The following is a 26,008-nucleotide window of genomic DNA, read 5'->3' on the forward strand; positions in this document are numbered from 1 at the left end:
ATTTAATAATTGTAATTATTTAAACTAGCTTCGTTGGAGGGACCTTCAGACCCTACATCCCAAGCACCTTGCTTTTTGTACCAAGATACTTTTTTCGCACTGGCAGGTGATTCTTTACCAGTAGCGCCATCTGGGAAGACCCCCAAGATACTTTTTTGGTCCGCCTTAGTATCTGTGTCCATGCCTGACAGTAAGCTGCACAAGTGCAAGGGCCTGGCCTGTTCGACTCACTGTGAACACAGCATCTGTGCACAGCACGCCGCCGACTGAATCACCATAGGTCACAATAACCCTGAAGCAGCCGGGTCTTGGGCAGGTGGCCGCAAACTCGCGTCAGTGCCCGTAATAGGAGTACTTCCCTGGGAAATCGTTCGAGTGCAGGAAGTCATTTTTACGCAAGTAATTTTTCGGCCCAATGGCCGAAGCAGTAGAAGGAAAGAGAAAATTCCACAGGTGGGGCAGGCTGGCACCTTCAGCCCACGACGAGTGGGGCCCAGGTGAGCAGCCGGCTCCCCGACTCCCTCACGTGACCGCGGGCGGCGCGCCGAGTGCGCCTGCGCCGGAGCTCCCGGAAGTGGCCGGACCCGAAGCGCAAGCGGAGCGCACGTCCGTCAGCCGCTCAGTCCGCCCGGCCGCCGGCCCGGTACTCCGCGCGCCTCGACCCTAGTCGCCGTCCTGTGGTGTCTTTGGCCCGAAGGGCGGCCGAGGCGCTCGCCATGGCGGCGTTCATCTCAGTACAGCTGAAAAAGACCTCGGAGGTGGACCTGGCCAAGCCGCTGGTGAAGTTCATCCAGCAGACGTACCCGAGCGGCGGGGAGGAGCAGGCCCAGTACTGCCGCGCGGCCGAGGAGCTCAGCAAGCTGCGGCGCGCCGCGCTCGGCCGCCCGCTGGACAAGCACGAGGGCGCGCTCGAGACGCTGCTGAGGTGGGCCTGGGGCCGGGTAGGGGGAGGCTGTCGGCCGCCTGCCGCTTGCCTTACTTCCTCCGCCCTTCCTGACTCCTTGACACCCACGGCCGGGCCGGCCGCCCCACCCCGGCTCGGCCCGGCGCGTAGGTGTGGTCTGCATTCCTTCCTGCTGCAGGCCCCGGTGACCCTACCCGCTTCCCCTGGCTGTCCGCCGCGGGCCTCCGGGGCCCGGTCCACCGGCCACCCGCGAGGAACGGTCCACCACGTATTCACTCTCTCTCGCCACATTTACTCAGAACTAGTTTTCTTCACTTTTTTTGGGGGGGGTGTTGCCTGTGAGACACCTCCCTTCCTCCATTTTTGCCTCACCGCAAAACTTTGTTGGCCAGGTTGGAATTTCATAATAGTAATTGGCTTGAGGGAAGTGGCAGAATTGGGGCTCTGGAACTCACGTTTGTTACTTACTCCATACTGTCCACTTTGAAATGAGCCCTCTTCCTAAGTTCATCGCAACCTAACGACAGATGGAGAATTCCATTGGTTAGGAGCTGCCATTATTTAAAATTTAAACTTGAATGACAGAACGGTCCAGATAGGTTCCTTTTAATCAGTTTGTTCACAAACAGGTATGCACATAATGGAGTAAATTTGTTATCTTAGTAAATATTTATTGAACTCAGGATGTATTTAATGAGAGTTTTTTTTCTGTAGAACTTTGCAGTTAGAATGGCAGGACATTTTTATAGCACTTTATAGTTAAAAAAAATTATTTCGCCCACCTTTTAATCACATTTCCTGTGTCTAATGTAGTCTCAGTTCACAGGAAAAACACAGCTATGTTAGGACGCAAGTAGGAGCCGCTCAGGTTAAACTCACTAACTGAAAAGGCGACGGATATTGCTTCCTTAGTTTTAGGCATTCGTGGAGATGATTCTGCCTCCAGGATGTTTTCCTCTTAGGAGAGCTTTGTTCCTGTAATCCGGAGAGATGGCCACTGGCTCTCCTGTAATTACGGTGGTCTTAACAGTCAGGATCTTACACAAGAGTGCTTTTCTCCTGCGCCCTGGCAAAAGTCCACGGAAGCCTCTGATTGGATTGGCTTGTGCCCATGTGCAGTGGTGGGAAATGGCCTAATCGCCCTCCTCTGAGTCACTCTGCTGGTTTAACTTCTCCCTGCAGCATGGATTAAAGTAGCATTATTATGGAGTCAGTTTTACAGAAGGAGGGTACTGGATAGATTACGACCCCTTGGTGGTAAATTTTAAATGATAAGACTTGGGTTTCAAAGATCATTAGCTTGATACTTAGTATAAGCTTTTTAAAAAGTTAACCTATGAATGCTTAGACATTCTTTATATTAACATACTTAAGAATATTTCCAAAGCAATTCTTACCTAGACCTGAGTAGCGTTCAGTGAGGATTTTTCACTAGTAGTATTTTAAGTGGAGAAGGCAGTGGCACCCTACTCCAGTACTCTTGCCTGGAGAATCCCCATGGACAGAGGAGCCTGGTGGACTGCAGTCCACCACTCCAGGTTCTTGCCTGGAGAATCCCGGGGATGGCGGAGCCTGGTGGGCTGCCATCTCTGGGGTCGCACAGAGTCGGACACGACTGAAGTGACTTAGCAGCAGCAGTATTTAAAGAGCATGGGTCATGGTATAATGAAAACATGAATGCATTAAGTTTGGTCTCAACACTTAAGGAGCAGTGGAGTCTTCAGAGACTTGATAGACAAGAAAGGATAGTGAATATTGGTAATGTGAGTTTTAAAACTTTTTTCATCTGTGCATTCTTTTAGTATTTTCCCAGGCGTAAATGTGACAACTGTTCCTATGTTTTAGGGCTCTTGCAGAGATAGTTTGTTTGAAACTGTTTCTTTAGTCGTCTCTGCATTATCCTCACGTTAGCACATTCTTGCTTTTCCAGTGGCGTTAGGGTAAGCTGATAGATATTAATACAGTGTATTATATTTTATAATGGAGCTATGTACAAAAGTAGCTTTGGTATGCATCCTGTTATTGGCAGGGTTCATCCAATTAGCAGAATGTTTTGCTTTTAATAATTATATTTTGTTAATCATATAAACTGAGCATTAGTTTACATATTTTAACTTAATAAACTTTTTGAAAAAGAAGATTTAAGTTAATTCCTAAAGAATAGAAAGCAGCTTGGTAAGTACTGGCACACAGCTCTACATGTATAGGTCCAGTGATGGACTTGTCTTTTTGTTTTTAGACGAACTCTTACAATTTCCTAAAATACATGTTTATGTGTTGTAATATTAAAAGTGAATGTTATCCTTTGTAAAGTGACTTTAAGTACAAATTGGTTAGGAGTGCCTCAGTAAATATTGAATCTTATACTAGGTGATCAGATGGGATGGTTTTTTGGGCAGGGAAGCTCCAGATAACCAGCTTATACCAGTCTTTTGTGGTGATTAATTTCTTTGTAGAGAAAGCTTACGGTCTCCTTCCATGAAAAAGCCTGGTTGTCAGCTTTCTGAAATTTGATTGAAAAAATGGAGGGTGAGCAGCATTCATGTATGGAGTTTTCTGTGTCAGCCTATTTTAGTTTTATATTATATATATTGCTGTATGAGGGTTGAATTCAACTGTATGTGGGAGATCTCAGATTATCCGTGAGTTAAATTATGATTTTAGTCTTGTGTAAAAAGTTGGTAGAGGGGTAGTTTAGATAGCTTAGGGATTGTATGGGCTTCCCGGGTAGCTCAGCAATGCAGGAGACCCTGGTTTGATTCCTGGCAGGAAGATCCCCTGGAGAAGGTATCGGCTACCCACTCCAGTATTCTTGGGCTTCCCTGGTGGCTCAGACTGTACAGAATCCGCCTGCAATGCGGGAGACTTGGTTTTGATCCCTGGGTTGGGAAGATCCCGTGGAGGAGGGCATGGCAACCTACTCCAGTATTCTTGCCTGGAGAATCCCCAGAAGAGCCTGGCAGGCTACAGTCCATGGGGTCACAAAGAGTCAGACATGATTGAACGACTAAGTACAGCACAGCCATCAGGCTCAGGCTCCTTTCAGGTAGCCACTCGGTAAAAGCTAGAGTCCTCGTTCCCAGGGTCCAGATAGCAGTTATACTCAACTCTTAGACAAGAGAATGGAGGGAGGCAGAAGGCTCAGCCTTTAGAATGTTACCTGAAAACTGCCCCACAACACCCTCCTCTTATGCTATTAGCCATTATGTATGTCCACATCTCAGAAGGGTAGGAGAGGTAGAGGGATTTTTATTAAGGGCATGCATATGCTGCTGCTGAGTCGCTTCAGTCGTGTCCGACTCTGTGCGACCCCATAGATGGCAGCCCACCAGGCTCCCCCGTCCCTGGGATTCTCCGGGCAAGAACACTGGAGCGGGTTGCCATTTCCTTCTTCAGTGCATGAAAGTGAAAAGTGAAAGTGAAGTTGCTCAGTCGTGTCCGACCCTCAGTGACCCCATGGACTGCAGCCTACCAGGCTCCTCCATCCAGGCAAGAGTACTGGAGTGGGGTGCCATTGCCTTCTCCAAGGGCATGCATATACCCAGCTAAAATATGTGATTTTCTTAGGAAGGAAGGATAGGTAATGATGTAGATGATTAGCACCATCAGTAGGCTCTGGTGGCTTAGCCAGTAAACAATCTGCTTGCAACATGGGAGACCTGGGTCAGGAAGATCCCTTGGAGAAGGGAATGGCAACCCATTCCTGTATTCTTGCCTGGAGAATCCCATGGACAGAGAACCTGAGGGAACATATCTGAGAAACTCACACTTTGGCTTTACTTTCAATAGGCTCTCAGTTACCTTTGTCCCCACTTAGCTGCGCTTGGTGCCCACCTGAGCTGCGCTTGGTGCCCTGAACATTTTCCTGAGAGTGAGCCTGTCCTCGTAGTGGAGGGTCTGGGAGCCTCAAGATTTCTTCCAAAGATCTTCAAATGACCTGGGATGGAACCCATGTCCCCTGCAGTGGAGGCAAATCTTAACCACTGGGCCACCAGGAAAGTCCCCTCAAGTTTCCTGTCTGGCTTCTTTGCAGTTTTCCTGCTTTCTCTCCAGGCAGTTAGATCTTTCCGCTTTGTCTGCTTCATTTACTCACTTTCCTTCCACCTTTTAGGAAATGTCCTTGGGGCTTCCTGTATGCTGTTGTGCCCTTTCCCATTCGTCTTGTCCTAGTGCAGTCACATCTTTTTAATTTTTATTGCCTTTCCAGTGGAAGTTTGACAGAGGGAGCAGAGAAGGTTGTTTATTCAGATCTTTTTGTTTAGCAAATAGCGTATTTGCATTTTCAGCTTTCTTCTGTATTTATATCAGTTTGCATTCTCCTTGGCAAGTAATTTTTTTTCCCTCCACATCCTCAGGAATACTTGCTGATTAATAATTTAAATAAATTGCTTTTTGCTGAATTGATGGTGCAAGATGGTACCCAGTTTTAGGTTGCATTGCCTTGATATCTCTGAGATCCAGCATGTTCTGTTTGCTGGCTGGCCACTTTTCTTTTTCTGTAAATTGCATGTCCTTCTTTTTGCCCATTTTCTACATTGTGTTTTCCTTACTGATTTTTAAGAGTTTTGTACATTTTCTGGCAATTTATCCTTTTTCTGTTATTTATAGTACAAATATCATCTTTAAATCTGTGTTTTGTCTCTTATGTTTATGGTATCTTTTGTCACACAGAAGTCCTTGCAATTTTTTTTTTTGGTCTTGCCTCCTGTCATGTGGGATGTTAGTTCCCCAAACGGGGATCAACCCTCACACACTGCAGTGGAAGCTCAGAGTTTTAACGAGTAATGAATCCTGAAAAGTGTTTTATTCTCCTCAAAACCTGTTGTTACAATTTTTTTCTTATTTCTGATGTTGCATATGATTACCCCCCACCCCCCAATCAGATCTCTTGAAATTTCAGAGCCATCTTTTTTTTTAAACCAAGTCTGCTTAATTTTTGGTTTTCTGCTGTCATTCACTTGTTTCTTTTTCCTCTTTTTGTATAGAATGATTAGCTTCTCATCTTTTTTTGTTTTTCTAATACATCTATTTTAGGACTGTATGTTTTTTCTGAATCTGATCCAACTGGTTTTGGTATGTAGTATTCTTGTGGACATTTTAAAAATAATTTGTAATTTTAGTTTTCTTTAATGTGAGTTTTTTATATAGATTTTGTAAAATTTCTGAATTTGTGTGTCACTTTTTTGTGGGTTAATATGTAGTTTGCTGCATTATGGTACTGTCTTTTTCTTTGTAAAATAAAGTTGATGGAACTAGTTTCATGATTTCTGGAAATTTTCCCAAGCACTAGTGTTTTATAAATCAAGAAAGAAAATATTGCTGTTCCATTTTACTTCTCAGCTGTTGCTTACATTCTGATTGGTGGTGAAGGTATTGAGATAATATTAGCCCTAATGACATTGCTACAATTTGTTAATCAAATCAAGTATGGTGGATATAAAGATAAATAATACTTGACCTTTGATCTCAAGGAGTACCTGTAGTTGCCAGACCTTAGTTTGGCTGAGTTAATTTTATTTATGCTACATAAATGAATAAACACAAATTTAACAGGAAGAGTTAAAATCTTTGTTTGATAAATAAAATGGCTTGTCAGGACTGTCTTCATTATTTGTAAACCTGGAGGGAATTTGCTGCCATACTCTACTGCAGCAGTGCTTCTGTGAGTGATTCTTCATGAGATAGGTTGGGCAAAGAAGGAAGTGTGAAAATAAGGTGCAGGAGGCATCCACTGACTCTAATCAATGTCTGGCCCAGCTCTCTGGTCTTCTGAATCTGGTTGGTGGGCTTGGAGTTGCCCAGCCCTCAGTACTGACTGGAACTGAATGGCTTATGTGAGTTTGTGTTGCGGTATCACTTTCCTAATGTGGATTGGTTGTTCTTGGTCTCCATACCATCCCCCTAAAAAGTTTTTTTTAATTAGAATTTTTGGAGAAGACTCTTGAGAATCCCTTGGACTGCAAGGAGATCCAACCAGTCCATCCTAAAGGAGATCAGTCCTGGGTGTTCATTGGAACGACTGATGTTGAAGCTGAAACTCCCAATACTTTGGCAACCTGATGGGAAGAGCTGACTCATTTGAAAAGACCCTGATGCTGGGAAAGATTGAGGGTAGGAGGAGAAGGGGATAACAGATGAGATGGTTGGATGGCATCACCGACTCAATGGACATGAGTTTGAGTAAACTCCGGGAGTTGGTGATGGGCAGGGAGGCCTGGTGTGCTGCAGTCCATGGGGTCACAAAGCGCTGGCCACGACTGAGCAACTGAACTGAATGGAAATTTGTTTTATCTTTGGTATATTAAAAGAAATCTATTCGTTTGCTATTTTTTTTCCCATGAGATTTAAAAAGTTGAGTTCTTAGATATTTGCTCTAGAGCCATTGAGTTTTTAAAGTACTAGAGAATATAAAAAACACTCTGCATATTTGCAAAATTAGAATCTGTAGCTCCTGTTTTTCCAACATGTGCTGTGTGTCTGAAACCGTCTCAGGTTGGGACTAGAACCCATGTGCTGGGCCTTGAACCCAGCTAAAACCCACACTACCTGGTTTTAGTGCTGAATGAAGTTGAGGTTCTTGACGCCTTGTGGCAGAAAGAACACAGTGAGAGACAAAGTGATAGGTAAGAAATGGATTTACTGGGATTCAGAGAGAAACATGCTCCACAGACAGAGTGTGGGCCATTAAGAGAGCAAGTGCTGCAAAATGTGGTGTGGTTAGTTTTTACAGGCTGGGTAATCTCATGTACTAATGAGTAATTTCATTGCCTAAAAGATGATGCTGTGAAAGTACTGCACTCAACATGCCAGCAAATTTGGAAAACTCAACAGTGGCCACAGGACTGGAAAAGGTCAGTTTTCATTCCAATCCCAAAGAAAGGCAATGCCGAAGAATGCTCAAACTAACACACATTTGCACTCATCTCACACACTAGCAAAGTAACACTCAAAATTCTCCAAGCAAGGCTCCAACAGTATGTGAACTGAGAACTTCCAGATGTTCAAGTTGGATTTAGAAAAGGCACAGGAACCAGAGATCAAATTGCCAACATCCATTGGATCATAGAAGAAGCAAAGGAATTCCAAAAAAACACGTACTTCTGCGTTATTGACTGCACCAAAACCTTTGACTGTGTGGATCACAACAAATTGTGGAAACTTCTTCAAAAGATGGGAATACCAGACCACATTACCTGCCTCCTGAGAAATCTGTATGCAGGTCAAGAAGCAACAGTTAGAACCAGACATGGAACAACAGACTGGTTCCAAGTTGGGAAAGGAGTACGTCAAGGCTATAGACTTTCACCCTGCTTATATAACTTAAATGCAGAGTACATCATGAGAAATGCTGGACTGAATGAAGCACAAGCTGGAATCAAGATTGCTGGGAGAAATCAGTAACCTCAGATATGCAGATGACACCACCCTTATGGCAGAAAGTGAAGAGGAACTAAAAAGCCTCTTGATGAAAGTGAAAGGGGAGAGTGAAAAAGTTGGCTTGAAACTCAACATTTAGAAAACTAAGATCATGGCATCTGGTCCCATGATTTCATGGCAAATAGATGGGGAAACAATGGAAACAGATTTTATTTTTTGGGGCTCCCAAATCACTGCAAATGGTGACTGCAGCCATGAAATTAAAAGACACTTGCACCTTGGAAGAAAAGTTATGACGAACCTAGACAGCACATTAAAAAGCAGAGACATTACTTTGCCAACAAAGGTCTGTCTAGTCAAAGCTATGGTTTTTCCAGTAGTCATGCATGAATGTGAGAGTTGGACTATAAAGAAAGCTGAGCGCCGAAGAATTGATGCTTTTGAACTGTGTTGTTGGAGAAGACTCTTGAGAGTCCCTTGGACAGTGAGGAGATCCAACCAGTCCATCCTAAAGGAAATCAGTCCTGAATATTCATTTGAAGGACTGATGTTGAAGCCGAAACTCTAATAGTTTGGCCACCTGATGGGAAGAACTGACTGATTTGAATAGACCTTGATGTTGGAGAAGATTGAAGGCTGGAGGAGAAGGGGACGACAGAGGGTGAGATGATTGAATCGCATCACCAACTTAATGTACATGAGTTTGAGTGAGCTCCGGGCTTTGGTGATGGACAGGGAAGCCTGGCGTGCTGCAGCCCGTGAGGTCCCAAAGAGTCGGACACAACTTAGCGACTGAACTGAACCTGTGGTTAGCAATGTCTCCTTTGTTTTGAAAAGAGTTGTTTCTTTGTGGAGTTTACTCCATACTATAAAATCAGGTATTAATGATTTCCAGTGACTACTGAACTTACATTTCATTTTTTTTGTACTTAAATTTCATGTTACATAACCTATCCTAAAATGAAAGTTGCTCAGTCATGTCTGACTCTTTGTGACCCCATGGACTATACAGTCCATGGAATTCTCTGCACCAGAATACTGAAATGGGTAGATCTCCAGAGGATCTCCCCAACCCAGGGATTGAACCCAGGTCTCCTGCATTACAGGCAGATTCTTAATCAGCTGAGCCCCCAGGGAAGCCATTCCTCCCTTGCCAGAGAGTCCAGCCATCTTAGCCTGGATAGCTGGCAGGAGATAAGGCAACTTTATGAGTCACCAGTTCCTGGTTCATATCAGAGTCATGTCCCCTTTGCGACACCATGGAGTCAGCATGGAGTTCTCTAAGCAAGAATACTGGAGTGGATTGCCATTTCCTTCTTCAGGGCATCTTCCCGCCCCAAGGATCAAACCTGGGTCTCCTGTATTGCAGGCAGAATCTTTACCGTCTCAACCACAAAGTAAGCCAACCTATCCTAAGACACTTATTTTACTTTGAGAATTCCATCACGTAGCTTTTAGGCATTTAAATGTAGGATATAAATGCACTGTTACCCACACAAGTCAAATTTTGAGAGTTAACCCCAAAAGCTTTGGAGTAAATAGATATAAAGAAATTTGGAATGTTCGTGTAGCCTTTCTTTTTTCTTTGATCCATTTGCAGAGCGAGTATTTTCATCTCCTCCTGCTGCTTTCAGTTTAGAGCAGAGGGCAGCAAATGAAGGCCTGCCCAGCTGCTTTTGTATGGTCTGGGGCACTCTCTAGCGGGTTGGCACTGGGAACCTTGGAGAGCTGGGTAGGGTGCTCCCCTCTGCCCCGTCCTCCCTTTTATTTTCAGTGTCCGCCTCCCTGGCCGGTGGCCAGGTCTCACTGCTGCTCAGGACTTGCTTAGGTGTCACTGCACATTGGGTGTTCTGCTTGGCAGTGAGTGATGTAATCTCGAACCAGGAATTGGTGACTCAGCAAGTCACCTTATCTCTTGCCAGCAGTCCAGGTTGAGATGGCTGGACTCTGGCAAGGGAGGAAGGCGTGCCATAATTTGAGTGTCACTGGGACAGAGATCAAAACTGACTGCATTGACCACTACCCACCTCTGTCTCCTGGGCTTCTCACCGCCTGACTAAATACTCTTCCTTCAGAGAACTTCAGCTGATGGTAATTAGATACCTGTCCCTAGAGATCCCATCATCTGAGGTGGCCCAAGCAGGTAGAAAGGGTGCAGGGCAGGGCAGATGTTTTCTCTTTTGTTTTGTGGTAACAGGTACCTGCATATTAGCCTTGATTTTTGCCTTTGTGCTGGCAAGGCCTAGGATGTGCTCAGTCATGTCCAACTCTTCGCAACCCCGTGGACTGTAGCCCGTCACGCTCCTCTGTCTGTGGAATTCTCCAGGCAAGAATACCTGAGAGGGTTGCCATTTCCTCCGCCATGGGGTCTTCCTGACCCAGGGATCGAACCCACGTCTGCTGCACTGGCAGGTGGATTCCTTACTGCTGAGCCACCTGGGAAGCGCAAAGACCAATCGTGGGGTCCCTGCTCTGTAGCCCTGCTGGCCCCCGTGCTGTGCTGGTTCGCCCTTAGGGGCTCTGTGGCCTCAGAGTCTCTGTATTTGCTTGTCTCTTTATGGACACATTCTTTAGTAGTTCCTATTTGTTCTCAAAACAGAATCTCAGGTTTTACTTTTCAGAGATAAAAAAGTTGCTTTTTGAAAACTTTGTATTTTGCTGATTGTTTTGTTTGGAGCTAGCAATAAAGCTTAGCAAATAAGATCCAGTTCCTGCTCTCAGGGAGTTTAGAACTGGTTAATACATAACTGACTGTGGTAAATTGTGAAGGGAAAATTTCGGGCCCTAAGTGATTGTTGGATTTCGGTGTTGACCATCTGGTGATGTCCATGTGTAGAGTCTTCTCCTGTGTGTTGGAAAAGGGTGTTTGCTATGACCAGTGCGTTCTCTTGGCAAAACTCTATTAGCCTTTGCCTTGCTTCATTCCGTACTCCAAGGCCAAATTTGCCTGTTACTCCAGGTGTTCCTTGACTTCCTACTTTTGCATTCCAGTCTCCTATAATGAAAAGGACATCTTTTTTGGGTGTTAGTTCTAAAAGGTCTTGTAGGTCTTCATAGAACTGTTCAACTCCTGAGAAATCTGTATGCAGGTCAGGAAGCAACAGTTAGAACTGGACATGGAACAACAGACTGGTTCCAAATAGGAAAAGGAGTATGTCAAGGCTGTATATTGTCACCCTGCTTATTTAACTTACATTCAGAGTACATCATGAGAAACGCTGGGCTGGAAGAAGCACAAGCTGGAATCAAGACTGTGGGGAGAAATATCAATAACCTCAGACATGCAGATGACACCACCCTTAAAGCAGAAAGTGAAGAGGAACTAAAAAGCCTCTTGATGAGAGTGAAAGAGGAGAGTGAAAAAGTTGGCTTAAAGCTCAACATTCAGAAAACGAAGATCATGGCATCTGGTCTCATCACTCCATGGGAAATAGATGAGGAAACAGTGGAAACAATGTCAGATTTTATTTTTTGGGCTCCAAAATTACTGCAGATGGTGACTGCAGCCATGAAATTAAAAGATGCTTACTCCTTGGAAGGAAAGTTATGACCAACCTAGATAGCATATTCAAAAGCAGAGACATTACTTCGCCAACAAAGATCTGTCTAGTCAAGGCTATGGTTTTTCCTGTGGTCATGTATGGATGTGAGAGTTGGACTGTGAAGAAAGCTGAGTGCTGAAGAATTGATGCTTTTGAACTGTGGTGTTGGAGAAGACTCTTGAGAGACCCTTGGACTGCAAGGAGATCCAACCAGTCCATTCTGAAGGAGATCAGCCCTGGGATTTCTTTGGAAGGACTGATGCTAAAGCTGAAACTCCAGTACTTTGGCCACCTCATGTGAAGAGTTGACTCATTGGAAAAGACTCTGATGCTGGGAGGGATTGGGGGCAGGAGGACAAGGAGCTGACAGAGGATGAGATGGCTGGATGGCATCACCGACTCGATGGACGTGAGTTTGAGTGAACTCGGGAGTTGGTGATGGACAGGGACGCCTGGGGTGCTACGATTCATGGGGTTGCAAAGAGTCGAACACGACTCAGCAGCTGAACTGAATTGAAACCTGGGCAGTAGCAACCCACTCCAGTACTCCTGCCTGGAAAATCCCACGGATGGAGGAGCCTGGTAGGCTGTAGTCCATGGGGTCGCGAAGAGTTGGACATGACTGAGCCGCTTCACTTTCGCTTCACTTTCCTCCATTGGAGAAGGAAATGGCAACCCACTCCAGTGTTCTTGCCTGGAGAATCCCAGGGACAGGGGAGCCTGGTGGGCTGCCGTCTCTGGGGTCGCACAGAGTTGGAAACGACTGAAACGAGTTAGCAGCAGCAGCAGCAAACCTGCTTTTAATCAGTAGTTTACCAGAGGTGTTAATTTGTCCAGTGGATGTAAACAATTACCTGAGTAGGAAATAGTATTTTAAGAAATGCATTGGTTACCTAGGCAGAGGTTAGTTTGCTTTTAGACAATAGTAGTAGACAAATATTTTTCTTTGGTGCTAAGAGTTTTTTGTTAACAGTTTTTTCAGTGCATGCATTTTAGCTACAGGTTTACACATTAAAAGACTATGTTAATTTTAAAATGGCTGACTGAAATGTAATTTGTGGCCCACTCAAAGTACGCATGCATAATTTTAAGTATACTCTTAAACCAGTTGTATTTATATAAATGTGTGTCATATTTAGCTTTGGTAATTTTAGGTTTTGACTGGTTTTTATATTGATTATTTTTTATCGTTCCTTTTTCTTCCTGATTCATGGAGATGTAATTGACACTTAGCTCTGTGTAAGTTTAAGGTGTAGTACAGCATAAGGATTTGATGTAAGTCATGAACTGGTGAGTACTTTAAGTTTAGTGAATATCCATCATCTTATATAGATACAAAATTAAAGAAATAGAAATCTTTTTCCTTGTGGTGAGAACACTTAGGATTTACCTCTTAACAACTTTCATATATAATATAAAGCACGGTTAATTGTATGTATCACACTGTGTTTGACAGCCCTGGTATCAGTAGTTACCTTATGACTAGAAGTTTGACCTTTTGACCGCCTTTATCCAGTTCTTCCTCCCCTCAAGTCCCTACCTCTGGTAACTGAAAATCGGATCTCTTTTCTGTGTGTGTGTGTTTTTGAAGTAGAATTGCCCCACAACACTGTGTTAGTTTCTGTCACACTGCATAGTGATTCAGTATTTCTGTACATTTCAAAGTAATCCTAGTATGTTGAGATGCCATTCGCCACCATACAAAGATATTACATAACTATTGACCACATTCCCCACACTGTACGTTCCATATCTGTGGCTCATTTATTTTCTGTTAGACATTTGTACGCCTAATCTATACAATAGGGAAAAGACAGCTTCTAAAGTAAATGGTGTTGGAAAAACTGGACTACTTCTCACACTTAATTCAAAATGGATTAAAGACTTCTAGATGTAAGAGCTGAAGCCATAAAACTTCTAGAAGGAAACAAAATACACTGGTATGAGTCTTAGTAATATCTTTTTATGCCTCCTCAGTCAAGGGAAACAAAAGTAAAAATAAACAAATTTGCTCTCTTTTTCAGATACTATGATCAGATCTGTTCCATTGAACCCAAATTTCCATTTTCTGAAAACCAGGTAAGTCATTAATTTTAATTTGTTTTAAAGTTACATGTGATAATGGTAAATCACCCATTTCCTCTTTCCCATGGTATTTTATTAAAATAAATGGTGCCTCTTCACTATCTCTAGGTTTTTATAACACTTTTAAAATGAAAAACTTTTAAGCCCATCTGTTATGAATCTGTGCTGCTTTGAAGTGTCTCTTGGAAATTCTGTTTATGCCGTTCCTGAGTCACTTCTGTGATCAGGTAGTGCATTGGATTGCATTTTTCTTCCTGCATTTTTTATCTGTAGGAAGTATGGACCAGGATAATCTGTGATGTCCTTTGTTTTGGTTTTTACAGAATAAAGTAGGAAACTATATGATTCAGGACGTATTTAATTTCAGTGTATGTGCTTTAAAAATTACTTGCCCAAGTTGCGTTTGTATATAAACTTGCAAATACTGTTATGATTAGGTGTTACACTGTAGGAATGTCAGTCTTTCTCTTTAAAGATAGATACTGAAAGTGCTGATGATTTCTTGCACTTATATTTGGGAGGCTTGTTAAAAGTTTTTAATTGTTGTGACATTTCTAAATTTTAAAACAGTTTGTACAAAATACTTTAAGCATAAAGTTTTTACAAGTGAAGTAATGTGGTGAGACTTGCTTTAAAATACCCCAAGAGAAAAAGTATGTGTGTGTTGGTGTTTGGATTGGAAAGTGTGGGTAGATGAATAGGGAAGGGCAGAAGACTGATGTGTGTATGGGAGTTCCTTGTGTTATTGTCTCTCCTTTCAGATGTATTGAAAATTTCTCTCAGCCATAGTTAAAAAATTTTGTATTGGATTGCAATGCATAATTTAAAAGAGGCTAAGTTCTTTTTAACCTTCACACTGTGGAATAGTTTAGAGTGAGATGCAGTTTTTAATTAAGTAAACTTTTTATTCGTGTATAAAACACACACAGAACAGTTAACAAACGGTGTATAGCCTGAGTCGTCACGAAGTGAATATACACGTCTAGCCATCACCCAAATGAAGAAATAAAATTTTATGTCATCCTGGAAATTCTCCTCCTTAAGTGCCTGTTCTGTTCAGGTCATTGTGCATTTGTAAGGACGAGGAAGGCCGTGTTTCCTGGAGAAGATAGTGTGTGTGTGATTACTGCTGGAGAGCGACATTGCAGATATCCTACTGCCCGGATTTTACTTCCAGAAAAGAACATTTCATGGTTCACAAAAAGGAAAAGGAGTTGGGTAGTTAGAGAAGATAGTGTTTTAGACAGATTGAAGCTTTTGTCCTTTTCTTCACTGTGGATTTTTTTTTGAAAGAGACTTAATAAGTGAGATTCAGGAAGGTAACATAATTTTCTTTTTTCCCCCCTCTTTCTATCAAGATCTGCTTGACATTTACGTGGAAGGATGCTTTTGATAAAGGTTCACTTTTTGGAGGATCGGTAAAATTGGGTATGTAACCTTTAAATAAAAATGACAGGAAATTTGTTCTAACTATTTTGGGTTGTTTTAGTCTCCCAAATTGCTCTCCTAATGACTCTTTGTAAATAATGAAAAATTTTATGTTTTGCTTTCTTTTTAACTTCAACTTTTAATGAAATTTCCAAATACTTGTAGAGAGCCTACATCTTGCCAGGCATTCTGCTAGTTTTAAAACTGAACAAGATAGTTGTATTCAGTCTGGTTGGAAGATAGCTGATCATTTTAAAGTATATTGGGAAGTATACTAATCTCTGAAGACACTTATGGGCATCTAGACAAGGAAGTAGTTAATTCTGCTCTTGAATGCACGTGATGTTTGAATGAATCCTTGAAAGATGAATTTGTTTTTTCCAGGTAGAAAATAATGTTACAGGTAGAATATCATAACCGAAAGTCAGAAGAGTGGAGGCTTTTTTTTTATCTACAAGCTTATCATGTTAATCTTTCTGTGTGTTAATTTTCTCATCTCTGAAGTGGGATTATTAAATGAGTGGAATACATGTAAAGTCCTTAGAACAAGGCTCAATAAATATTAGCTACAATGAATAATATTAATATTACATATAACTATAATATAATGTGTATGCATTGCAGGATATATACTATATAATATTAAATAACAGTGTCATATAGTATGTTACCATATTAATACAATTATTGCTAAGAGTTGAAACTATGGGGGTTTGGGGATTTTGGAAGGTGAAGTAGATTGTGAAGAGTTGCAAGTGTGCTGTCAGTTTGTGTTCTTCCCTCATAGCTTATTACACCTGGGCACTGTGAAAGGCCTTTATACATATTATCTAACTAAATTCCCTCTCAGCACAGTGAGAAAAGGCACTATTCTTACTAAAACTGGTTTAGAAAGATGAATGCCTTTCTAAGATTTAATAAAACTAGATATGACTCAAAAAGCCTAAATCCAGAGACGAGAGAGAAACAGACCCATTAAACTGGTAAGGGAGAATTACCAGTTGAAGAGGTTAGACCAAGTATTGTGTCCGTGGGTTGGGGAAAGGATGGTTTTGAGAGAGGCTTCAGAGGTGAGAACTGATGGACCTGCTGGCTCTCTGTCAGAAGGAATTGATGCTTGACTTCAAGATTTGTAACTTGGTTTGACCTTGGTTTGACCAATTATTCTTTTCAATAGACAGGTCAAGTTTGACTTTTCTGTGTTATATCTGGGTAGAAATTTCTCTTTGGCATTTAGATGTAATGTATTTAACACTCAAAAGAGGTGGAGACGTAGATTTAGGAACAGTTTCCTTAAAAGATAATAAATTTGTCTTCTCTGGTAAACTGTAGGTTGGGAAAAGTATGAAAGCCAAACTAGGGAGTATAGCTTTCAGGGGAAATAAGAGGAAGAGTTTCCTGGGAATGAAGTTGAGAAAAGGCTTTCAGATCTTGGAAGAACCAGGGGAAAATAGAGACAGGATTGAATTCCAGAAGAGTTTCAGAGGTTGTGCAGTCTGGTGGTTCCCAAACCTGGCTGCATGTTGCAGCTACCTGGGGAAAATGTTAGAAATACTGATTGTATTTACAGACAAAGATACAGTATGCCAGATGTGAAAGGAGGACATTGCAGGGTGGGCCACTGGAATTCATCTCTTTGAAAATGCCTGCATGTGAGTTTCATGTTGAAACATCATTGACAGAGTTGTGGTGGAGGTCAAAGAAGGTTGTAAAATTTTCTAGCTCAGTCGATAAAGAATCCACCTGCAATGCTGGAGACCTGGGTTCGATCCCTGGGTTGGGAAGATCCCCTGGAGGAGGGCATGGCAACCCACTCCAGTATTTCTTGCCTGGAGAATCCCCGTGGACAGAGGAGCCTAGCGGGATACAGTCCATGGGGTTGCAAAGAGTCAGACACGACTGAGCAACTAAGCACAGCACAACACAGGAGGAGAAAGAAGTTTCCCTAGGGCAGGCTGAAGTCAGGTTTTGTTGGGTTGAGGAGTGGACCGGAAGTTAGGAAATGCGAACAACGTGGGTGCTGAACAGCTCAGTTCAGAAAATGTGCAGTGACGATTTGGGGATAAAAGGGATCATTGTGCTGAGAGAGAGGCAAGGTCAAGAAAAGGACTTCCAGTGCTGCTGTGACAAGCAGATTCTTTGGCTAGGAATAAGGAGCAGGTATCAGTGGAACTAGGAGACACTTAAGTGAGATAGGTAAAGTTGATGAACCGAGACCCTAGAGGAGCTGGGATGGAAAAGAATTGAGTGCGTGTATAAAACGGGAGGTAGAGATCAAGGCATTTCTAGTAGCAGTTATGGTGGATTAAATGTCCATCAATAATGTTTAGGGTAAATGAAGCATGGGCTGCTCATTCCTTAGAATATTGTGTAATTTAAAGTATTAAGAATGATAGTACAAATATATATTTGTTGACATGTAGACCTGTGTCCCCTGAATATCCAGTAAAAGACATGTTACAGGTGAGAGCTGCTATATAACTCGGGGCCCCAGAGTTGGTCTCCTTAGGACACCTTTTATATAAAACCCAAAGTGATTGCTGCTTCCTGGATAAGAAATTGTCAAAATAAAATAGCAGACTACGACCTGGGATGGTAATGTTTATGGGAAATGTAATAGGCTGGGATGTATATTTTGTATGTAAAAGTTTACTTTTATCTGTGGCTTGGAGTATAGTTCATTCTTGAAGTCTACTGACGGTCACATATTGGATGAGCTGTTTTCATATTTACACTGTCACTTTCTTGTATGGCTCTGTGTGTACATTTACAAGTTTTAATTGCTCCACCAACACATACATTCTGTGCTTTTATCATAGTCTCAAGATTCTGCAAACTGTCAGTCTCATTATCTATCTCTCGACTCCCCTCTTGCTGAGCGGCTCCCCTGCTCCTTTTGGTGTCTTCTATTCTTTCTTGAGTGTGAGCCGTTTGCTGTCTAAAGCTGCTCTATAACGATTATCCTTTAGGTTAGAATCATTGTTTTCTGAATATTGTGTGTTCCTTCTTCACTGGACTATATTCTTTTTTTGTTTTATTTTTAGTTTTGACTGTGCTGGATCCTGCTGTGTGCGGGCTTTTTATAGCTTGGTGAGTGGGGCCTTCTCCTTGCTGTGGCTTCTCTCACTGTGGAGCACTGGCTCTAGGGTGTTCAGGCTGTAGTAGCTGTGGCCCCCAGGCTTAGTTGCCCCGTGGCATGAGGGTGGACCGCCACGGAAGTCCCTGGAATATATTCTTAGATAACTGTCTTAGAAAAGGTCAAAGATCTGCATCTCTCCTTGGGTGAAAATGTCTGTGGTTTGTTCTCACATGAATTTGGTTTGAAATATTGGCACCTAGTGCTTAGGTCAAGAAGCTTGGCATCATTCTTGAAATTGTTTCACTTTGTTCCCCACATTCAGTGAATTCACCAGCAGATCCTATCAGATTTTCTGTGAAAGTTATTCAAACTACAGTCACTTCTCAGCACTTTTGCTGTCCCCTCTGTTCGGAGCCAGTCACCCCTTGCGCCTGCTGCAGCAGCTGACTGTCCTTATTCCTGGCTTCCGCCAGCGCTGCTTCCCTGCCGCCTGCTGTCCCCGGGTGGGCTGAGTGCATCTCTCTTCGAAACTGTTTACTTCCCGCCTCCCTCAGGGTAAACGCGGCGAAAGCATTGCAGCAAAACTTGACTCTGTTACCTCCTGACAACATTGCCTCCCATTTTGTCCCTTGTCTCCCCTTTTTTCAGCTATACTGGCTTGCATATATATTAATATTTGTTGAATTAATTAGAATTATGTTTCTTCTTTGATAATTTCTTCATTTTTTCCCTCTCTTCTCTTTGGAGTACTGAATTAATTGAGCCTACTTTTCTGAGCTACTCACTCAAAACTTTCACATTTTCCCTTTCTTTCCCTCTTTATGGGCTGCTTAGATATTTTCTAACCTTTCTTTTGAAAAATCAAATTTTCATTTCCAGGGGCTTTTTCTTCTTCATGGATTATTCTTTTTTAATAATATCCTGTACTTGTTTTATGTCTTTGAGTCTCTTTTAAGGATGCTCATGAGGATCTTGGAAATGTTGCTTTCTATTATTGGAATTGTTTTTGTTTATTCTGGGTTCAGATTTTAGTTCACCTTGATCTTAATTTTTTTGTGTGTTCTGCTCCTGGTTATTGTAGATTGTTAATACAGAAAGTAGGTTAGAGTATTCTTGAGTATTCTTGCCTTGAGAACCCCATGAACAGTTCAGTTCAGTTCCGTCACTCAGTTGTGTCCAACTCTTTGCGACCCCATGAATTGCAGCACGCCAGGCCTCCCTGTCCATCACCAACTCCCGGAGTTCACTCAGACTCAGGTCCATCGAGTATGAGAAGGCAAAAAAATATGACACTGAAAGATGAACTCCTTAGGTCTGCAGGTGCCCAGTATGCTACTGGAGAAGAGTGGAGAAGTAACTCCAGAAAGAATGAAGAGACAGAGCCAAAGCGAAAACAATGCCCAGTTGTGGCTGTGACTGGTGATGGAAGTAAAGTCCAGTGGTGTAAAGAACGATATTGCACAGGAAAGTTAGGTCCATGAATCAAGGCAAATTGGCAGTGGTCAAACAGGAAATGGCAGGAGTGAATGTTGATGTTTCAGGAATCAGTGAACTAAAATGGACTGGGTGAATTTACTTCAAATGGCTATTATATGTCAACAAGAGTCTGAAATGCAGTACTTGGGTGCAGTCTCAAAAATGACAGAATGATCTCTGGTCGTTTCCAAGGCAAGCTGTACATTATCACAGTAATCCAAGTCTATGCCCCAACTGCGAATGCCAAAGAAACTGAAGTTGAGTGGTTCTGTGAAGACCTACAAGACCTTCTAGAATTAACACCCCCAAAAGATGTCCTTTTCATTATAGGGGACTGGAATGCAAAAGTAGAAAGTCAAGAGATACCTGGAGTAACAGGCAGGTTTGACCTTGGAGTGCAAAATGCAGCAGGGAAAGGCTAACAGTTTTGCCAAGAGAACGCCATTGGTCATAGCAAACACCCTCTTCCAACAACACAAGAGACCACTCTACACATGGACATCACCAGATGGTCAATACTGAAATCAGATTGATTATATTCTCTGCAGCCAAAGATGGAGAAGCTCTATATGGTCAGCAAAAACAAGACTGGGAGCTGACTGCGGCTCAGATCATGAACTCCTTATTGCCAAGTTCAGACTTAAATTGAAGAAAGTAGGGAAAACCACTAGACCATTCAGATTTGACCTAAATCAAATCCCATACAATTATACAGTGGAAGTGACAAATAGATTCAAGGGATTAGATCTGATAGACAGAGTGCCTGAACTATGGATGGAGGTTCGTAACACTGTATAAGAGGTAGTGATCAAGACCATCCCCATGAAAAAAAAAATACAAAAAGGCAAAACGGTAGTCTGAGGAGGCCTTACAAATAGCTGAGAAAAGAAGAGAAGTGAAAGGCAAAGGAGAAAAGGAAAGATGTACCTATCTGAATGCAGAGTTCCAGAGAACAGCAAGGAGAGATAAGAAAGCCTTCTTAAGTGAACAGTGCAGAGAAATAGAGGAAAGCAATAGAATGGGAAAGACTAGAGATCTCTTCAAGAAAATTAGAGATATCAAGGGAACATTTCATACAAAGATGGGCACAATAAGGACAGAAGTAGTATGGACCTAACAGAAGCAGAAGATACTAAGAAGAGGTGGTGGCAAGAATACACAGAAGAACTATGCAAAAAAGATCTTCATGACCCAGATAATCACGATGGTGTGATCACTCACCTAGAGCCAGACATCCTGAAATGCTAAGTCAAGTGGGCCTTAGGAAGCAACACTATGAACAAAGCTAGTGGAGATGATGGAATTCCAGTGGAGCTGTTTTGAATCCTAAAAGTTGATGCTGTGAAAGTGCTGCACCAATATGCCAGCAAATTTGGAAAGCTCAGCAGTGACCACAGGACTGGAAAAGGTCAGTTTTCATTCCAGTTCCAAAGAAAGGCATTGCCAAGGAATGTTCAAACTACCGCACAATTGCACTCATCTCACACACTTTGTAGAGTAATGCTCAGAATTCTCCAAGCCAGGATTCAACAGAATGTTGAACCGTGAACTTGCAGATGTTCAAGCTGGTTTTAGAAAAGGCAGAGGAACCAGAGATCAAATTGCCAACATCTGTTGAGTCATCAAAAGCGAGAGAGTTCCAGAAAAACGTCTGCTTTATTGGCTATGCCAGAGCCTTTGAATGTGTGAATCACAACAAACTGGAAAATTCTGAAAGAGATGGGAATACCAGACCACCTTACCTGCCTCCTGAGGAATCTGTATGCAGGTCAAGACGCTTGCTCCTTGGAAGAAAAGCTATGACCAACCTAGACAGCATATTAGAAAGCAGAGACATTACCTTGCTGACAAAGGTCTGTCTAGTCAAAGCTATGGTTTTTCCAGTAGTCATGTATAGCTGTGAAAGTTGGACCATAAAGAAAGCTGAGTGTCGCAAAATTAATGCTTTTGAACTGTGGTGTTGAAGAAGACTCTTGAGAGTCCCTTGGACTGCAAGGTGATCCAGCCAGTCCATCCTAAAGGAAATCAGTCCTGAATATTCATTGGAAGGACTGATGCTGAAGCTGAAACTCCAGTGCTTTGGCTACCTGATGCAAAGAACTGACTCACTGGAAAAGACCCTGATGCTGCAAAAGATTGAAGGCTGGAGGAGAAGGGGACGACAGAGGATGAGATGGTTGGATGGCGTCACTGACTCAATGGACATGACTTTGAGCAAGCTCCAGGAGTTGGTGATGGACAGGAAAGTCAGGTGTGCTGCAGTCCATGGGGTCCTAAAGAGTCGGCCATGACTGAGTGACTGAACTGAACTGAGGCCAGAGTAGCTGGTGTGTGTGTCTGCTTTATGCTGCAGAGGCTAGAATTAGGTTGGGGGCAAGCTAAAAGCCGGCTGTAATTACAGGGGAGACTACTAAAGTGCTACATAGCAATGACTGTTTTGCTTTATGACACTTCTGTATGGCACAAACACACAGCTGTAATGCTATTCTGATTTTCCTGGGTGATTTGTTCAGTGGTTTTGTCAGAAGCCTTATGATTATTTTGCTTGTTTTTCAGTATCTGGCACATTATGTGAGATCTTGAGTGTGACTATGATTGAATTTGTTCTTCTCTGTGTGTGTGTATATGTGTTTAAAAACAACCATAACATAAAATATACTATCTCACCAATTTTGCCTGGAAAATCCCATGGACGGAGGAGCCTGGTGGGCTGCAGTCCATGGGGTCGCTAGAGTCGGGCACGACTGAGCGACTTCACTTTCACTTTTCACTTTCACGCATTGGAGAAGGAAATGGCAACCCACTCAGTGTTCTTGCCTGGAGAATCCCAGGGACGGGGGAGCCTGGTGGGCTGCCGTCTGTGGGGTTGCATAGAGTCGGACACGGCTGAGGCGACTTAGCAGCAGCAGCAGCAACTAATTAAAAAAAAATTTTTTTTCCCCCGCATTGTGTGGCTTGTGGGCTCTTAGTTCCCTAGCTAGGGGCTGAACCTGGGCCCCAGCAGTGGAAGCACCGAGTCCTCACCACTGGACTACCAGGGAATTCCTGCTCTTAACCAATGTTAAGTGTATAGTTCAGAGGTGTTAGGTGTATTCACACTGTGAAACATATCTGGAACGCTCTGATCTCGCCAGTCTGAAACTCTGTGCCCTTTAAATAACAGCTTTCCTTTTCACCCTTTCCCCAGTACTTGGTGACCACCATTCTACCTTCTGTTTCTGTAAGTTTGACTGCTTTAGACACCTCATGTGGGTGGGATCATAGAGTGTTTGTCTTTTTGTGACTAGCATGTTTTGCTTAGTGTAATGTCCTCAAGATTCATCCGTCTTATGGTATGTGATCGGATTTCCCTGCTTTTTTAAGCTGAGTGATACTCCATTGTCAGTTTATACCATGTTTTGCTTCTGTTCATGAATCAGTGAATGCGTGAGTTGCTTCCTCCTTTTGGCTACTGTGAATCATTCTGATACGAACATGGATGTACAGATATCCCTGAGACTAAACCCTGCTTTCATTTCTTCTGGGTTTATACTCAAGTGGAATTGTTGGATTATGCAGTAATTTTCTTTCTTAACTTTTTGAGGGATCTTTGTATTGTTTTCCACACGGCTGCAACATTTTACATCTCCACCAAAGTACACAATGGTCCTAGTCTCTCCACATGCCTGCTGACAACTGTCCCACTGAGTTTTGTTTCTCTTTACTCAGTTTTGGTTGTGCTGGGTCTTTGTTGCTATGAGGGGGCTTTCAGTAGTTGGGGTGCGCAGGGACTACTCTCCACTGGGTGAGTGGGCTTCTCATTGCGGGGGCCTCTCTTGTGGAGCACAGGCTCCAGGTACGTGGGCTTCAGGAGCTGCAGCCCTCAGGCTTGGTGGTTGTGGCTCATGGGCTCAGTTGCTCCGCGCATGGCATGTGGAATCTTCCTGGACCAGGGATTGAACCTGTGTGTTCTCTGCATTGGCAGGCGGATTCTTATCCACTGTACCGCTAGGGAAGTCCTCTATTTTGTTTGATAGTAGCTATCCCAATTGACGTGAGACGTGTAGAGTCTTAGTCAGAATTGTATTTTAATCAGATAGTCTTCTAGTCCTCTGAGAGAGACATTATTAACATAAGGAAGTGAGACACAGAAGGCCAGGTGGGAGTTTGTACCAAGTGAGAAACTGGTTTGAATGTCATGGGAAGGTATCATTTTGAGAGAGCTGATGGAAAAATGGGAAGAACTTATTTGAATTGAATTTGAAATGATGTGAGAATGACTTTTCATTTTGAATCTAATAGTGTGGATGTAAAGGGAAGGAAAGATGAATTTATTGATCCTTGAGTTTTAGGTGATGAGAATATTGTTGTGGAAATAGATGTCTGGCAGGGCAGCTAGAAATATGGGAGAAGATTATGGGTGAGAAAACAGGTCTGGAAACTTGTTTTTGTGAGAGCCAGTGGGATAGAGGTCATAGTATTTCTCTTTGAAACACTCATTTTCTTTAGAAAAAAAATAATCTGATGAATTTTTCCTTCTCAATCTTTTACAGCTCTTGCAAGCTTAGGATATGAAAAGAGCTGTGTGTTGTTCAATTGTGCAGCCTTAGCTAGCCAGATTGCAGCAGAACAGAACCTGGATAATGATGAAGGATTGAAAATCGCTGCTAAACATTATCAGGTACGCAGAACAGTGGTTACTACCTCACTGTCAATACTGAGTTGGATTGAATTGAAAATCATTTGCAATTAGGGTTTATAAATGTTTCTTTACATACAGATGCTTCCTTGAAAAATAATGTACTTTTTAATGAATTGATACATTTTTTTGATGTCCTTAGATGAAAGAACGTGCTTGTAAACCCAGCTCTGTTTTTCCTCACTGTTGTACACCCAGCACCTAGCACAGTGCCTGGCACATAATAAAAGCTCAATAAATGTTGGGAGAAAAAATGATTAATCGTTTGAGATAAAATCTTTGGCAAGTCCCTTTTAAATGCGTGACCTCATTTAAAATATTTGTACATTATTTTTGCATAATTTTTCTTAGCGAGATATAGTTAAAATTTCACGAGTGTCACGAAAATGAAGATCTCTCGGCAAGAAAATTTTACCTCTGAGACTTGTGGAGAGGTCATAGTTAAATGTGGTCAGACATGTAATGTTCTTAACTAAATGTAGATTTTGCATACAGTCAGTTACTAATATGGCCTCTTATTTGGCGACAGTGTAGTGTTAACTCAGCTTTTTATGCTTCAATTTAAGGAAAAATAAGTGGTTATTGTGAAGTGGTAATCTATAATTATGTTTTCATGTTTTATGTGGCTTTATCATTTACAGAGTACGTTCATGTTCTCTTGCACACTTGGTGATGCACACTGCATAATGTCATTCTCATTTTCCAGACGAGGGGACCAGAGGGCAGAAGTGTTAATGCAGTGGTCCCCTGGGGTTTCAGGCGTTCTAAGTTTAGGGAATCCCAAATGGTCCTTGTACTGTCTCTCATGGTTCTGAAGTTTGCTTGTTTCAGAGGTGGAGTTCGGTCTTTTCCATTGTTTAGGGGAGTTGAAGAATGCTGTTCTAAGAAAGTGAGAGCAAAGTGTACTTTAACCACACAACATGCTCCCAGTTTTGGATGGGCACAGACAACAATCCTGATGCAAATACCTTTCCTTTGTGAGGCTATAAGTGGCAGGTTTTTTAAAATGTGAAAATGAATTAAAATTTTATTTAGTTTTCTGTTCGTTGTAAACTCCAGTTGTTGGCACGCGAGATCTTAGAGGGGATCCTGGATGACCGAGGGTACATTCCCCTCCTACTCACAGCAAGGCCCCTAGTGTGAGGGCAGGGGAGGCTAAGTCTCTCTCCAAGCCATTTGCTGCTAAGACTCTCTGCCCTTGGGTAAGTGCTTTAATCTGTAGCTCTCCAGTCCTTACTTGTGAATGGGAGACCAGATCCCTTGGTTTGTAGCGTGTGATTCTGTTACTTTACTGAGCGTGTCAGCTCCTTGCAGACATTCATCTAGTTTTGTGGTGCTTTCTGACTGCAGCAGATGTGATGTTCACTTCGGTACAGCTTAACCTTGAGTTAGCTCTGTGTAGCTTAACTGCATAACCCACAGCTCCTTTCAGTCCCAAT

At 42.5% G+C, this 26,008-nt stretch overlaps 1 protein-coding gene across 1 annotated transcript in view; it reads left to right on the forward strand.

Moving 5' to 3' along the window:
• The window catches only part of PDCD6IP (programmed cell death 6 interacting protein), a 70,094-nt gene continuing 44,650 nt past the window's right edge, over positions 565 to 26,008 (forward strand). Inside the window, exons 1-4 of the mRNA XM_018067176.1 lie at positions 565 to 925; positions 13,848 to 13,902; positions 15,267 to 15,336; positions 24,424 to 24,551. Of these exons, the coding sequence (XP_017922665.1) occupies positions 717 to 925; positions 13,848 to 13,902; positions 15,267 to 15,336; positions 24,424 to 24,551 (462 nt within the window). The 5' untranslated portion in view covers positions 565 to 716. The remainder of the gene's footprint in view (positions 926 to 13,847; positions 13,903 to 15,266; positions 15,337 to 24,423; positions 24,552 to 26,008) is intronic.

This window comes from Capra hircus, chromosome 22 (assembly GCF_001704415.2).
Source record: "Capra hircus breed San Clemente chromosome 22, ASM170441v1, whole genome shotgun sequence".
Lineage (NCBI taxonomy): Eukaryota > Metazoa > Chordata > Mammalia > Artiodactyla > Bovidae > Capra > Capra hircus.